Genomic DNA, 16,766 nt, shown 5'->3' with positions numbered 1-16,766 from the left:
GGGGGGGGGGGGGGGGGGGGGGGGGGGGCGTTGGGTAAGTAGAAACACATCACACTTAGCATTCTCTTCCTAGTTTTTTGTTTTGTTTTGTTTTTGTTAAAGGTAAAGGGAAGGAAAAAAGACCAGTATCCAATACCAGCCTTTCTAGTTTCAAATAGATGTTTATTTTTCTCCCCTAGGCTCAACTTTGTGGATATTTGGCGCATTTATGGAGGCATTTTAGATTTGACAGAGATTACAAAAGAAACACCTTTCTCACAGATAAAAGAGATTATTATTCACCACAATTATAGCATCTCAGAAAATACTAATGATATTGCCTTGATAAAGCTCGCGGCTCCTTTGAATTATACTGGTACGTAGCGCACTCAAGGAGACATCCAGTTGAATGGCATTGCTTTACGTTTTCACATTGATTTGAGTGAGAGGGCAGAATCTGCGGAGACTGTCTTCTTCATTTTCTGGTTGGTGGAGTTGGGGAAAAGGTGAAGCTTGCCAGGGCAGATAAGACCTGTGGCTTGACATAAAAGTCTCCTCTATGTAGGAGCAAGAAATGTTCATTAGTTCCCAAGGGTAGGGAAACAACTGCTCAGACATTATGGAAGTAATAGACATAGAAGTGTCTTTGCCATCCGGGAAGCATGGCTTCCTTTAACTAGGGGAGAAGAATTAGCATTGCTCTGGGCTGAGGCTTATTGAGTCTATGGGGGCAAGTGGGGAATTAATAAATTTCCAGGTGTAACTTGAGCAGAGGAGAAACTGATGGAGGAGGCAGCTCTGGGAAGTCAGTCCGCGGTTGTGGGAGGTGCTGCCTTTCAGGTACAAACAATGCCCCACAGTTGCTGAAGGTGTGCTGTGTCCATGAACAATTCCCCGACCTTGAGCAAGTTGCTTTTACTTCTTAGCACCTCAGTTTTCTCATTTATGAAATGGGCATGATAATTACCCCATGGTGCTGTTAGAATAATTAAGTCAGCTCATAAGTTAAAGCATTTAACTTGGTGCCTGAAACAGTGTTAGGCACTCTATTCCCATTAAAAGTATCATATACAGAATAAGAGGCAGAACTTCTAAACGCCTTTGACTGTAAATTTGAATTCTGAGGTTCTTCATTTAATACAGAAAATGTAATAAGGAAAATGTCCTGTGAAAATGACTTCGATGGTGAGAAATTTTCTTGAATCATTGACCTTAGAAATTGAGCAGGAGGAAAAAGGGTTTTTCTTCTTAGTGCTACTCCATAGTAAGAGAATATGGGGGAAAGAGTGTACTTAAAAGTATCTATAACTTTAACTAAACTCTAATTTTAAAATTATTTTTCAGAATTCCAAAAGCCAATATGCCTTCCTGCCAAACATGATACAAACACAATTTATACCAACTGTTGGATAACGGGATGGGGCTACACAAAGGAGCGAGGTACAGTGTGACATTGTAAATGTTGTTCCTAAAGCAATTCTCATATGTTAAAGCACAGGGCATGGATCAGTTCAATCTGCCCCTAAAATTATATCCAAACGCATGGTCTTTCCAATCTATTGATTCTCAAGTATTTGTTCAGTGGCTCTTGAGAAGATGCATTTTTGCCTGGACCTGGAAGAATTAATCAGATAAACTTTTTTTTTTAATATATATATTTTATGGATTTTTTACAGAGAGGAAGGGAGAGGGGTAGAGAGTTAGAAACATCGATGAGAGAGAAACATCGATCAGCTGCCTCCTGCACACCCCCTACTGGGGATGTGCCCGCAACCAAGGTACATGCCCTTGACTGGAATCGAACCTGGGACCTTTCAGTCCGCAGGCTGACGCTCTATCCACTGAGCCAAACCGGTTACAGCCAGATAAACTTTTGAGCACCTTACTCTATCACAGCGGTTCTCAACCTGTGGGTCACGACCCCTTTGGGGGTTGAATGACCCTTTCACAGGGGTCGTCTAAGACCATCGGAAAACACATATATAATTACATATTTTTTTTGTGATTAATCACTATACTTTAATTATGTTCAATTTGTAACAATGAAAATACATCCTGCATATCAGATATTTACATTACGATTCATAACAGTAGCAAAATTACAGTTATGAAGTAGCAACGAAAATAATTTTATGGTTGGGGGTCACCACAGCATGAGGAACTGTATTAAAAGGTCGAGGCATTAGGAAGGTTGAGAACCACTGCTCTATAATGAAGATCATTTGTTTGACTTCACATAAAGGATTGGTCCCACAAAGGACTAACAATCCCACTGAAGCCCATCCTGTTAGTAGTATTAATAATGTTCCTATCTCCCAATGACACTGTTTCCTCTTGATATTCATGACCAGGAATCTAGGCAGGCACACCATCTCTCTGAATGGCAGGCTTTTAATCTATTTTTTTATGCATCTCTCCTGCAATCTTGATAAAGCCTATGGACCACTTCCAGAATGATGTTTTTAAATGCTTAGATAAAAACATATAGGATTATAAAAGCAACCAATGAAATTGCAAGACAGTTATCAAAAGTACTTTTTAAAAGACGTAACATAGTCACACATGTGTTTCTTTATTAATATATTAAATAGCGAGTTGTTCTAATAACTACCACAATTTGAAATTGTGATGAGCACAAATGATCATTTCAGTTATCTGTCGCAAGTGCAATGTGACTGGAACATATTTGCGAATTGGAGTGATGGGAAAGGCAGAGGTATGGCTAATACTCCTGAGATAGTTGCCTACACTCACAATTGAAGGGAGTGTTAGACTTCAGTTCAAGGTTGGTGAAAAGAAGAATGTATTTTTCCTCTATCCAAGTTTATGGACAATGTGAATTCTTTCTATGGGCCCTAGGTTAAGAACACCTGCTTATGAATACTTGGGGCACTTCAATTGCACTTGAAAATTTCAGGAAACCAGTCATTCTTTCCTTCCAAAATGATGTTCCTGATAGACATAATAAGGAACACTATATATAATCACTTTTTGCAAAAAGAGATAGCTTGCCAAGCTCTCTCCATCTTTCCTAATTTAGTCCTTCATTCAACTAATTCAAATTTTTCAGATTTTTGACTAGTCAAGGTAGGAAGATTTAAAAGTAACTTTAACTGGACACTGGTAGAAAATAGCCTAGCTAATAAAGAGGGGATATGCAAATTGACTGTCATGCAATCACAAAGATGGTGGTGCCCACAGCAGAGGCTGGGTTTCCATAACACAAGATGGCTGCACCCACAGCGGAGGCTGAGTTCCTGTAATGAGTCTTAATGACCAATCAGCAGGGACCTGAGGCTGCGAGGTGCTGGGCCAGGGCAGTGGACTTGAGGCTGTGCCCCCTGCCCGCGGGGGCTTGACAGGGGACCTCTTGGTTCTCCCCCAACCCCCGGGGGACCTCAGGCTGCTCCCTCCACCCAGCGGGGCTTGACAAGGGCCCTGAGGCTGTGCCCCTTACCTGGCGGGGCTTGATGGGGGACCTCAAGATGTGCCAACCCCCCCCGGCCCGGACCGGGGGTCCTCAGGCCATGCCCCCTGCCCTGGTGCCAGGCCAGGGAACCTCAAGGTGCACCCCCTGCCCTGGTGCTGGGCCGGGGGACCTCAGACTGCACCGCCTGCCCTGGTGTAGGGCTGAGGGACCTCAGGCCATACCCCCCACCCCAGCATCAGGCTGGGAGACCTGAGGGTGTGCTGGGGGACCTGAGGTTGCACCCCCCACCCAGCAGGGCTTGAGAAGGGTGGGGCCAGCCAGGATTGGATCTCACCCAATGGGGGTGGGGCCAGCTGGGTCTGGGTCTCATGTGATTTTGAAGCGCCAAGGGTGGGCAGGGACTTGACTTTGGTTCCCACGGCGCACCCCAGAGGCTGACAGGAGGAAGATTTTCATATACATTTTATTAATTTTCTTTTATCTCTGACACTTCTATTATAGAGAAGGGGCAAATAGCAATATTAAAATATTTCCTCTAATTAATCCCCTTTTAATGGGCATGAATTTCGTGCACTGGGCCATGAGTTTGTAAATAAACTGTTCTTCATGGAAAATGCTGACTTGCTTTTACTTGAAGAACAAAATGCTCCTCTATTGCCAGAGATTTGGTTTATTTTTTTAGTTATATATTTAAAGATTATCATTTTTAATATATAAAACAAAACTACAAGGTAAGAGCTTCAGTTTTTTAGATTGTAGGCAAGAGGAAGGAATTTCTGAGAAACTTCTATTGGATGAGAGAATGGCAGAGAATATGGAAGCAAAATCTCTGGTTAGTCTTGCATCTGGAGTTGTTCTAACACAGCATCAGAGGCCAATGAAGAGTACAGTCCCCCTTCTCTTCCTGTGTGTGTGTGTGTGTGTGTGTGTGTGTGTGTGGTGTAATTCTCCCTTCTCACCTTTAGTATGTATATCCAAAGGAATGGCCTTAATGCAAAGTTCATCATTCTGATTGATTTGCTTTAAGACTTCATTCTTATTTTCACATTTATTGTATTTCCTCCTTCTGAAGTTATATATTGGTTACTTCATAGGTGAAGTCCAAAATATCCTTCAAAAGGCAAATATTCCTTTGGTTACAAATGAAGAATGCCAGAAAAGATATAGAGATTATGAAATAACCAAAAAGATGATCTGTGCTGGCTATAAAGAAGGGGGAAAAGATGCTTGTAAGGTAATGCCTTCTGTTATAATAATCATGAAAACTTGAGAAAATCCATTTCAAAATATATTTTCTAATAGAATATGTCATTATAGTTTTTTAAATCAGAGTTAAATGGTCTTATAATTTCATACATAACCTCTAAAATTATACACATATATAATTTATATAACATATGTTACAATCTGTGCAGGAACATGCTATATTTAAAGGAGGACAATTGTACATACAATAATTGTACTAAAATGTAAGAATATTAAGCTTCTTTTTTAAAATGTTTTTATTGCTTTCAGAAAGAGGAAGGGAGAGGTAGAGAGGGATAGAAGCATCAATGATGAGAGATAATCACTGATTGGCTGAATATTAGGCTTATTTGACAGTGGAATGAAGGTGTCAACATTTCTTCGTTGGACAATACATTATTAAATTGCATAATTTTCACCACGTTCAACAGCTAATGAGCCATATGAGATGCCTGAAAATCTATAAGAAATCAGACTTGTGTGGTGTGTGTGGTATGACTACAGAATGATAAATGCACGTCTGTCATAACCTTCTCTCATTTTCTTTTTCTTCCCACTGTGACACAGGGAGATTCAGGTGGCCCTTTAGTTTGTAAACACCATGGAATATGGCTTTTGGTGGGCATCACCAGTTGGGGTGAAGGCTGTGGCCGCAAGGAACAACCAGGTGTCTACACTAAAGTTGCTGAGTACGCGGACTGGATTTTAGAAAAAACACGGGGAAGTGATGGACAGTCTCTGATGAAGTCACCGGCGTGAGGAAGCTCCTCAGAGGTGGGAGGAGCCCAGTCTGAAGTGTAAGTTTTGCAACGTGGGTTTCATTCAAACACTGAGCCTTGGGGCTCTGATCTGCAGAACCGTGAGCGTGGTATCTACCTCGCGTCCCTGCCACGGGGATAAAAAGAGACACGGCAAACAACGGGGCTAAGGCTGATGGCTCACAGAGGCATGCTTCCAGTATTTGCTAATCCCACTAATAATGGAGATAACACCTGAATGTCTCCACAATTGTTCGGTGTGAAATAAAATGGTGAAAGAGTGTGATTAAAGAGTGTTTTTTCTCCGATTGTGAAACAGAACCAAAGAAAACAGTTCAGAATCTAGCACAATGCGTGGTGCCATTCTAATATCCCTGCTTGTCTGGAACTCAGTATATCTCAGAGATAACAATTCTCTGTGCATCACCCACGGGGTCATTAACCCTACCACTGCCTGCCTTACTGGGGGTGAAGTGCCAGTAAGCTTGGGGTTTCCTGGAAAAGTGCAAGGGAAGAAACCTGTGTAACATCCGTTTTTCTAAGAAAGAGGTGAGACATTTGAACTTGGGAGAATGGCGATGCATCTTTTCATTTTGACCTCTTGCTTTGGTGACCCTGGAGTGGCCACAGGCTCCAGGCTGGCTGTGCCGGGCGACCTGTGGGGCTGCAGGTGTCTGGTTGCAGCTCCTGCCCTGGGCTCATCGCACAGCCTTCGTGGAGGACAAGGAATCTGCTTGATTGCAGGTTCAGTGGACATCGGGATTCATGATAGCAATTTGGAAGTATTATTAGGTATAAAAACTCTCATAGCGCTCATGGTAGTAGCATGTAGCCCTGGAATGGATGATGTAAATCTATGTAATGTGTCCAGCCAGCGTGGCTCAGTGGTTGAGTGTCCACCTATGAACCAGGAGGTCACAGTTTGATTCCCGGTCAGGGCACATGCCCGGGTTGGAGACTTGATCCCCAGTGTGGGGCATTCAAGAGGCAGCCAATCAATGATTCTCTCTCATCATTGATGTTTCTATCTCTTTCTCCCTCTCTCTTCCTCTCTTGGAAATGTAACACAAATTTTCAAGTTGCCCGTGATAACCATACTGACACCAGGTGTGCTACATTAAGCTGACGTATGTTCACACATAATAAAATATTTATTCACACATTTATAAAATATTGTGTAGGTTAAGTAGAAAAATAGAAAAGTTGCTAAGAAAGATGGAGTTTTTCCTTCCACACTCAGAGACTCTCAGTGGTAGGAAGGGCTAAAGATGGGGGGAGGGGAGCTGAAAAACAACCACGAGGTCTGGGTTCTTCACAAACCACACAATAGGCCACTGAAGAGTTAGATTTCCTCCGGAGGAAAAAATCTCCAGATTTTGTCAAATCTGGCTGGGTTCCAGGAAATGAGTACAAATCAACACAACCTCATCTTTTACTTTGGCATGTAATAAAGATATTGGTCTTTGTTCCATGTGGATGCTGTTTTATGTTGAAACAGAAGAAAATGGTTGGCAATAAAAGTCTTTTATCTGCGGCCCTTTGGTATTGATAATCCTATGGGGCCTTTAAACAGTGTCGGTAGGGTTACTGCTGGGCTTTTGTAGGTCAGGGCAGGACCTTGTTTGGGCAGAATTGAGAGGAGAGTTTTGAAATGTGACCTCCCCTGGGGTAAGAAGGATGGGTTTAACGTTGCCAGTGGAAGCCAGTAGTACTGGATCGATCTCTTTATTACTAACAACATCTTCATGTACAGGGGTGAACAGAGGAGTCCTTCCCACAGTCAGAGGCTTGGGACTGAGAAGTGGGTAAGAGGCTAAGAAGGCGAGAGTCTGCCATGGCTTCAACTCTCTCTCGAGAGAGACTGTGAGTACAGAGAAGGAATAGGCCACGGGCAGTGCTGCAGTCTTTTTGCAGCAAGGGTTCAGGAATTTGGAGAAGGGGCTGTGACATAAATGGATATACTAGATAAGAAATACAAATTTAGAAGGCATTGGGGGTGGGTGGGCCAGACACATACCTACTCTCTAGTGGAGTGGTTTTCCGAATATCTGGACCCACGGCTTTTTATTTACACATTTTGCCATTTAGCAAAGCAAACACACATATCAAAGGTAAGGTTTGGTAAACAGTAAAAGATTATCAGGTTAGGAAGTTGCCTAGAGCCATTCATTGTCTTGACAGAACAATTGGTGCATAGCCTTTAGTTCTTGCTAAAAGCCCATGGTCCCTCAGCCTTCTGAGGACCTCTTGCATAATTATGACCTGCTGGTCTTAGCCTCCAGCAGGGCAGTGCCACCAGTAGCAAGAAGGCAACAGAACATGGACTTGGGTAATGGACTTCACAGGTACACATCTGATAGGAGGACAGCCAAGGAATCCAAGGTCTGTCTCCCTTTTCACCAAGGTGTGGGAAACCTCTAGTGGAACTTAAAGCTCCTATTTTAATTACTGTTGATCTCTAGCTCCTCACTAAACTGTGAACAACTTTGAAGGAGGCTCCCTTTCATATTACATGTCCATGGGCATTGAGTACCTGTCTAATGAATGAATACATCTTTATTCTAAAACAGAGGCTCTAAGAAATACAAGTATTAGCTCGAGGGCATGGCAAGTCCAGAACCCAGACCAAGGTTGGCATTCATATCCCAGATGATGGCCCATGCCATGTATCCTCAGACTGTGAGAAGGACAAAAGATGGCAGGGGCATTTGTCACCACCATTAGTCATTTTCCTTATCAACTAAGGCAGTGGTTCTCAATCAGAGACAGTGTTGGCCCCCAACCTTACCCAGGGGACTTTTGACTAGAACCATTTTTGGTTGGCTCACCTGGGTGAGGGGGTGCTACCAGCATCTAGTGGGTAAAGGCCTGTTGATGCTAAGCATCCCAGCAGGCACAAACAGGGCCTCACAATGAAGAATTATCTGGCCCAAATACCAGCAATGCCATGGTTGAGAAACCCTGCTCTAAAGTCAGTATTAAAACCTTATAAGGAAAAGCGGGTAGTTCAGGGACAGCAAGAAAGAGGTTGTAGGATATGGGAAGCCGTGTCCTTGTTCACAGTAAGACTTGATGAGAGAGAAGGAGCTCTCTCTATGCTGGGACAGAGAGGGGTCTCTGGCAGCAGAATCCCTATGTGGTGTCCCCTGTCCCAGACAGAGGACTTTGGGTCACCAGGGACCATAACTTGTGACTTTCACTTGGGTCTCTGTAGACTAAATTTTGGATTCTTCCTGAGATTTTGTCTAGCAAGTTGTCATTTTCATTGGGCTTCAACAACATTTTATTTCACTGGTGGGGTGTGGTATGGAACCTTTATCTTTACATAACAGTAGTCAACATGAGGATTCTAAACTGCAATGGTATTCATTGAAAAAAATTTTAGAATACTTACTGTCAGTTTGAGAGGAAGGTCTACTTAATCTCAGAGAATTTCTATGCAATTAAGACTCATCCACTTTTATTTAAACAGAGAAAAATATCTTTGGAATCTTTATATTATTTCAATGGGTTTAGAGATTTCACTAAGTAGCTAAACCAAATTTAGGAAAATGTTATTGTTTCCCAAGGAAGTATTTCTCTCATTCGCGTCTTTTTGCTTCTCTCAATAGGTTTGGAGAGTTATCATTATAGCCTTTTTATTTGGGCTTTAGGATAGAGATGGGGTTTTATGGTTAAATAATACAAGAATATAAGGAACTTATATAATTTCACATATCAGTTTTCCATGAAAACCTATCTTGGCATAAATTTGCCATTCCACATTGAGCTTTGTAAAAAGCAGAGCATCATAAATATGTGCTTTTTGTGTAGCTGGAATGTACTTAATTTTAAATTGGAAACTCAAGAAAGCAACTAAGGACTCTTTATACCCAGATAGGCAATAAAATCTTAGCAACAGATCAAATAAAAATATCTGAATAACTGCCTGCCAGATAGAATGTCACAATAGTTCCTTAGCATTTTACATAACGACCTCTTCCAAGTTTAAATACTTCTTAACTTTCTGTTCTATCGAATAACAACAACAAAAATGCTGGCTTATTTCTTCTCCAAAAGTCTCAGATGAGTTTATATGAGGCTAAGCTTCAAATTTACCTTTACTACCTAGTCTCTCACTGTCACCTTCAGTGAGTTCTCTCTTTCCCCCATGTTTTTCTTTGTGTAAGAGTTCTGAAAGAGCCATCTGTAGTTCTAATCTTGGGTCATCTTTCATTCTTTTTTCCCCTCATTAAACTTTGTTTTAAATGGGTCTCAAAATTCTGTGACAGATTTTTGGTCAAGTTTTTACCATGAAAAAGTACTGATTTTAAAAACTAGTAACTTTAAACTCACACACACACACAACCACCACCACCACCAAATGGTCCACAAAACATTCTCCTTTCCTTCTGAAGGTTAAACCTAAATGTTCAATAGACAAAAACAGTTCTGAGCCAATTCTTCCATCCCTGATTAAGACCAGGGTGGCAAGTATTGCGGATAATATATATTTAACCTTCTGGGCTATCTGAGCAGATGTGGTGACTGACAGCTCCAGCTGCCTTCTTGTCCACTGCTTTGATGACACCCACAATATCTGTCTCATATCACAAACAGCAAAATGGCCCAGAGGATAATCAGAGAAACTCTGAACACACAAGGGCTTTCCAGGAATTATATCAACAGATTTATGTCAGAATCACCATGAAACGCTAATGATCCTGCAGGAGCCTTTGTGTCAAATAAACATGGAGTTTGGACAGACAGAAGCAAAGAGCAAAGGGAAAAGCAGGAGGCCCTTTTAGACTTGGATGGGATCCTAAAGAGCATCTTTGCTAGTAAAGATCTGAGAAATGATTTAAGTTCCCACAAAGCACCCAGGTCTCTGAGACAATCTCTCATAAACAGATCCATGGAGGCAAATGTGTTATATTGTGGTTTTCTTTTCTATCTGAGGCTGCTCATCCAAGAAACTAACATAGAGGTGTTGATTTTTCTGATTTCCAAGTTCAGGCCTATTTAGTTAAGTCAGTCTCCTTTGCTTGCCTCTGTAGATGATTGCCTAATTAGACATGTGCCTAAAATACCAAATAACACCTGCCATGATTGCATCACTGAATGCGTGGCTGAGCTGTTCAAAGACCTGCTTTCAAGGAGGTGACATTACTACTGTTTACACCAAGCGCCGAGCACTGCCAAGTCATCAGCACCCTTCACCCAAGGTGTTTGCTCATCACATTTATGGCTGAGTCATCAGCTAAAGATTCTACCAGATGGTAGGTGTTTGCATTTCTACATAGAGAAACTAGATTTTACACAATCACCTACTAATAAAACTCCTTCTGCCATTTAATGAAATGTAATGTTAATCAAAAAAATATATTTTCCTTTAAATGAAATAAGAAATATGACATAATAATATGGTGTTCAGGTCCTAGCCAGTTTGGCTCAGTGGATAGAGTGTCAGCCTACATACCAAAGGGTCTCAGGTTTGATTCTGATCTAGGGCACGTACCTTAGTTGCAGGCTCCTCCCTGCCCTGGCCCTGGTCTGGTCTCATGCAGGAGGCAATCAATTGATGTGTTTCTCTCACATCGATGTTTCCCTTTGTCTTTCCCTCTTTCTTCCAACTTTCCATAAAAATCAATGGAACAATATCCTTGGGTGAGGATTAAAAATAATAATAATAATGTGGTGTTCAGGCAGATCAGGGAGAAATAGACATAACTCTCAGGATGGACTGTCCAACCTCCCTTGTGTCCTCAATATTAATGGTATGCTTTCTATTTCTCTTTACCTTTATGTGCCAGGTGTTTCTCAGCATCTAGAAGGGTTCAGAAATCTGGAGAAGGGCTGCACATAATTTAATAAAGAGACTAGACATGAAATATGAATTTGGAAGGCATTTTGGGGGAGCCAGAGGAGGGCTTAGCTTCAGTAACCAAGTTCTCTCTCTCTCTCTGGACCCCTTGCTTTTTTATTAACACAAATTTCCCTAAGGCAAAGCAGATATACATATCAAAGGTTAAGGTTTGGTATACAGAAGGCATTGTCAGGTTGGAGGGAACTGTCCTCACCTGTCAGGCAGCAGGCAATAATATATGCAAATCTTTAGGTTTGGGGAAATGCCTACAGCTGTTCAGCTGTTTGGCCAGCTGCAGGTAATAACATGTAGATCTTCTGGTTTAGGGAAATGCTTTTCAGCTATTCCAGCAGGCAATAACATGATTCAGCCCTACTGAATATAGAAGCCCATCAACCTTTTGAGGACTTCTTGCATTTTATTATGCCCTGCTGGACTTAGCTTCCAGCATTTATGCCTGTTAATCATTTCTAATATTTTTATTAGAAAAAAATTAAATTTTATAAGGTGATGAAAGAATGTAGTGATCCCCTGTCACCACCAATACTTTTTGACATTGTATCTTATTTATCTACTAGAGGCCGCATCGGCCTATGCACCAAAGGGTCCCAGGTTTGATTCTGGTCAAGGGCATGCACCTCGGTTGCAGGCTCCTCCCTGGCCCGGGTTCTGGTCAGGGCACTTGCAGGAGGCAACCATTGGATGTGTTTCTCTCACATTAATATTTCTCTCTGTCTTTCCCTCTCTCTTCCACTCTTTCTAAAAATCAATGGAAAAATATCCTCGGGTGAGGATTAACAAATAATAATAATATGGTGTTTCGGCAGATCAGGGAGGAATAGACATACCTCTCAGGATGAACTGTCCAACCTCCCTTGTGTCCTCAATATTAATGGCACACTTTCTTATTTCTCTTTACCCTTATGCCTGTTAATCATTTTGTCCTTTGTTTTTCTATTGGTTATTGATATTATTTAAAGTGACATTTTTCCTAGTAATTTTATTAGAAAAAAATTAAATTTTGTAAAGATGATGAAAGAGTATAATGATCCCCTGTCACCACCAATACTTTTTGACATTGTGTCTTATTTATCTGTATTGAACATATGTTTAACAATGTGAAATAGTTTGAAAACATAATGCTTTACCCTCAACTATTTCAACATACATCATCCTACACAAAAGACATAAAAATTTAAAAAGATTCCTTTATATCATCTGAATTGTCCCCCAAAGGTAATGTATAGTTATTAATCAAAATCTTATCAAGATTCACAAATTGTATTGGTTGTTTTGTCTCTATAGTCAAATTTTAGAACATTCTACCCACCATTTTTGTTTCCCCATTGAACAGGAAAATTTTGGTGGTTTTGCTAATCTTCACCCAAGGGTATTTTTTCCATTGATTTTTAAAGACCAGGATAGACAGAGAGAGAGAAACATCGATATGAGAGACACACATGGACTGGTTGCCTCCCACATGAGCCCCAACCTGTCTGGGGATCGAGCCTGCAACCAAGGTACATGTCCTGGACAGAAATCAAGCCTGAGACCCTTCTGTCTGCAGGCCAACACTCTGTCCACTAGGCCAAACTGGTGAGGGGGAACTTGAAGAATTTAATAATAAAGCTTTCCTGCCAAATTAAGTGATCAATATTTTTGTGTGTTATTGCTGCATTCCCAGATAATTCCACAGCACCCCGAAGATACAAAATTCACTGTTCTGGACTCTACAGCAAGAGTGGGCAATCTTTTTCTTGACAAAGCAGAGAATAAATATTTTAGGCTTTATAGGTCCAGAGACAAAGTCACCAATATTATATAAGTGTGTGTATATATAACCATTTAAAATGTAGCCATTAAAATATGGAAAGCATTATTAGCTCATGAGCTATACAAAAACAGGCAGCCAGCTGCGTTAACTTGAAAGCCATAGCTTGCCCACACCCTTTCCTGTTAGGAAGCAGTATTATTACATGTGATCTTTTAAATGTGGGGATGTTGGGCTGAAAACAACCAAACTCACAGTCTTGCTAAGAAAGTATTTCTTTTGGCATGAGATACAGTAGTTTACTTCATTCTCTTTGACTTTCTGTATGCTGACATTACAGTGTGGTGATTGTGGGGTGTAGGGGATGGAAGTGGAAGAGGGTGTAGAGGGGAATAAATGGTGATAGAAATAAGGGGAAAAACCCTGAGATGCATTATTTTAAAATATAAATATCCACCCAGTAATGTTATTTAAAAAAAAAACACAAAAAACAGGATCACTTGCGTCCTGAAAGACAGTGTTACAGAAACACTGCCGAGGGTAGACATGACAGGAGCTGTTTCTGGACATTCTTTCAAGCAATGCTCACACCACATAAGTGTCAATATGCCTTACTAGAATGAATAAATACTAGCTATTGCCCTGGCCTGCTGGTTCAGTTGGTTGGAGTGTCATCCCTACACCAAAAGGTTGTGGGTTTGATTCCTGGTCAGAGCACATATGGGAGACAACCAATCAATGTGTCTCTGTCACATCCATGTTTCTCTCTCTTCCTTCCTCCCTGTCTAAAATAAAAAAAGACACAAAAACATGCAGGTTTTTAAATATATATATACTAGTTATTGTGATGTATACGTATGGTCACATGATCTTATGGCTATAAAAGAAATCCCTGACATATGGAAATAAAGTCTCCTAATGAAGCTCTTTCTCTGTCGAGTCAAAGTTAGCATGGAGGCATGTCTGCCCCTTAGCCCCACCGCAGCTTACCAAAATGTATCTCATAGGACCTATCTCATTACATCAGTACTCACCATTCATTGCCCCCTCCTTCGCAACTTAAAATGTTATAGGAAAGTCCTTATTAAACATATGAATTCAAACCAAAGGCAGCAAGTGTTGAGATGTCACTTGTCTTAATAGTGATGTAGATACATGAATAGTTTAATTAGTCAATCAGCCAATCACTGGTGTTAAGGAAACAAACGAGGCCGGATCAGCAAATTGCAGAAAGAATTTACAAGTGTAATATTGTGTCCCTGTAAGAAGGACATGGGCATTCTTTTTCTGTTTCCACGTGAGAGTAGGAATGAAGTAGATTAAAATAAAAACAATGTCTGAGGAAAGTGGGTGAACGAGTTGCAAGGGTAAGTCAGGAGGGACTGTTGCTACAGCAGGGGTTCTCAACCTGTGGGTCGCCAACCTGTGGGTCGCGACCCCTTTCGGAGTCGAACGACCCTTTCACAGGGGTCGCCGAAGACCATCGGAAAACACATATATAATTACATATTGCTTTTGTGATTAACCACTATGCTTTAATTATGTTCAATTTGTAACAATGAAAATACATCCTGCATATCAGATATTTACGTTATGATTCATAACAGTAGCAAAATTACAGTTATGAAGTAGCAACGAAAATAGTTTTATGGTTTGGGGTCACCACAACATGAGGAACTGTATTAAAGGGTCGCGACATTAGGAAGGTTGAGAACCACTGCCCTAAAATTTATGTGGAACTATAAAAAGTCCACAATAGCCAAAGCAATCTTGAGACAGAAGAACATAGTTGGAGGTGTCATGCACCTACCTCTACTTTAACCACCTCCCCTCTCCAGGTCTCTGGGCTTTAGAAAACTAAATATACATTTCAACATTAAGCAAGCTAATAATTAGTTGCAGCTATCTGCAAACTGGCAGGCAAGGTGTCAGTTGTATAATTTAAATCCACTGTTGAATGATATTTGTTTATTCAATGTTATACATAGTCACCCCAGAAATCCAAGAGGGAAAAAATATACTGCAATATGCAAAAGTCTGTAGTATTTCCCCTTTGTATATTTCCTAATTAAAAAAGGAATGAGGTATGAGAAAAAGGGAATATGGCTACTTGTGCATGTAAATAAAAAAACAAAAACCTGGTGTACTCAGGGGGCTGGCTAATGTCCTACAGAGAGTACAAGTTCATTACCAGAAAAATTCTTGAATGTACATATCTGTGTATATTACTTCTCACAGTAATTATCTACCATTCATTGTCTGCATTTTTAGTAAAATCAATACATTTGATAATGCAAAGTAGTCACTTCTATCCGTAATGCCAAATACAGTGGTATTTAAAAGTATCTATTAAAAGTGTGTAGATAATACAAAAAGGGATTGAAATGCCCAACTATAGACATTGACCCCAGTTCTCTCACTGGTCACACTGATGTGATTCAGGGCCTCTTTGTAAAAAGCACTAAGACTAGAGTTTAAGATCAGTGTGTAGATCTGTTTGCTCATAAAACTTTAATTGCATAAATGTTAAGGACCAGTAGCCAATAACAAAGGCCTAATTCCTCACCCATATGTATCCTAGCCACTTATCCAAATGCAATTGATTCTCTTTAAGAAAAAAAAAATCAGTCGATTCATGTATTTCATACTGCAATATTTTAAATGAAAAGAAAAAAAACTTATGTAACTGCTTATTTTAGAACTGAGGTGAATGTCATGCAGTTTCGTAAAAATCTAATTATTTAAATTGTGAATGGGTTAGAATCAGTGGTGGGTGTGGATGTGTGTGAGAAGAGTCAAGGCTGGTGGGGGTTGGGGTGGGGGAGGGTTCTTTGCTAGCTTCACCAGATTATAAGGCAGAAATCTCCATTCAGGAATGGAACCTTGTGGTCTGCCTTTAACCGTTTCACTATTCTCTTGTAGGATTCAGATAGCTGAATATGTTTGCACTCACTTAACTGCTCATTAAAAAAATAAAATTCACCTGAATTCTAAAATGCACACTTTATAAGAAGAATGTTTTTATTACTGCTCATGGTGATGAAAGAAGGTGTGTGTGTGTGTGTGTGTTGAGGGAAATGTCCTCCAGTTCCCAGTGAAACGGTTGTCAGCTTTTCTGGGGAACCTGAGGGCACTTTGCAAAGCCTCAGGAGCTCTAAGGTAGACATCAGATGTGTCCTGGGCATTGCAAGTGCCCTGGGTGTCAGATGATGTCATACATATGTAAATTAACCGGATGTGGCACAGAGAAAACCCCTCCCACTTGGGATAAGAATTGGGGCTGATCCTTGAAAAGTAGGGAGGCATCATTTCTTAAAATTGTAGCTGCCCTGCACATCTGCCATATTCTGCATTACAGGCTGGGATCTGAGCTCCCTTCAGAGTCCTGGAGAAAACCAGGCTGTCAGATATCCCATCAAGGCTGAGTGGGAAGTGAACCCGAATTCTACCCTTTCCCTTCAAGCCCCGCTTTAGCTCCACTCCCGCCCGGCTCGTGAACAGCAGAGGGTTATCTCGGAGAGAGTGGAGCAAAAGCCTGACTCAGGGGCTTAAAACGAACAGAAAGGCACACAATTAGGACCCAGGAAATGGGCAAGGAGGCTGGCCAGGGGAGTTGGTGGAAGTCGTTGCAAATAGCACAGTGCTCTAAGCATGCCCAGCAAGGTGGCTGCTGCAGACGGAGGGGTAGGGGTCTCATGGAGAGACGGCCGGCCCCTGCTGCTACTCACGCGCGTCCGG

The 16,766-nt window shown here is 41.1% G+C and overlaps 2 protein-coding genes across 5 annotated transcripts in view; both read left to right on the top strand.

Annotated features, from left to right (window-relative positions):
* The window catches only part of KLKB1 (kallikrein B, plasma (Fletcher factor) 1), a 22,699-nt gene extending 17,002 nt beyond the window's left edge, over positions 1-5,697 (top strand). For all 4 annotated transcript variants that reach the window (XM_014532243.1, XM_014532242.1, XM_005884846.2 and 1 more), the window contains 4 exons: positions 180-355; positions 1,324-1,419; positions 4,504-4,643; positions 5,222-5,697. In XM_014532243.1, coding sequence (XP_014387729.1) covers positions 180-355; positions 1,324-1,419; positions 4,504-4,643; positions 5,222-5,413 — 604 coding nt within the window. In that variant the 3' untranslated portion in view covers positions 5,414-5,697. The remainder of the gene's footprint in view (positions 1-179; positions 356-1,323; positions 1,420-4,503; positions 4,644-5,221) is intronic.
* A 4,795-nt stretch (positions 5,698-10,492) lies between these two features.
* LOC102250308 (coagulation factor XI) overlaps positions 10,493-16,766 on the top strand; it is an 18,319-nt gene continuing 12,045 nt past the window's right edge. The window contains 1 exon segment of the mRNA XM_014532238.1: positions 10,493-10,670. Coding sequence (XP_014387724.1) covers positions 10,636-10,670 — 35 coding nt within the window. The 5' untranslated portion in view covers positions 10,493-10,635.

The sequence above is a fragment of the Myotis brandtii genome, unplaced genomic scaffold (genome assembly GCF_000412655.1).
Source record: "Myotis brandtii unplaced genomic scaffold, ASM41265v1 scaffold866, whole genome shotgun sequence".
Taxonomy (NCBI): domain Eukaryota; kingdom Metazoa; phylum Chordata; class Mammalia; order Chiroptera; family Vespertilionidae; genus Myotis; species Myotis brandtii.
The sequence above is the reverse complement of the archived record's forward strand: the minus strand, read 5'-3'. Positions and strand labels throughout refer to the sequence as shown.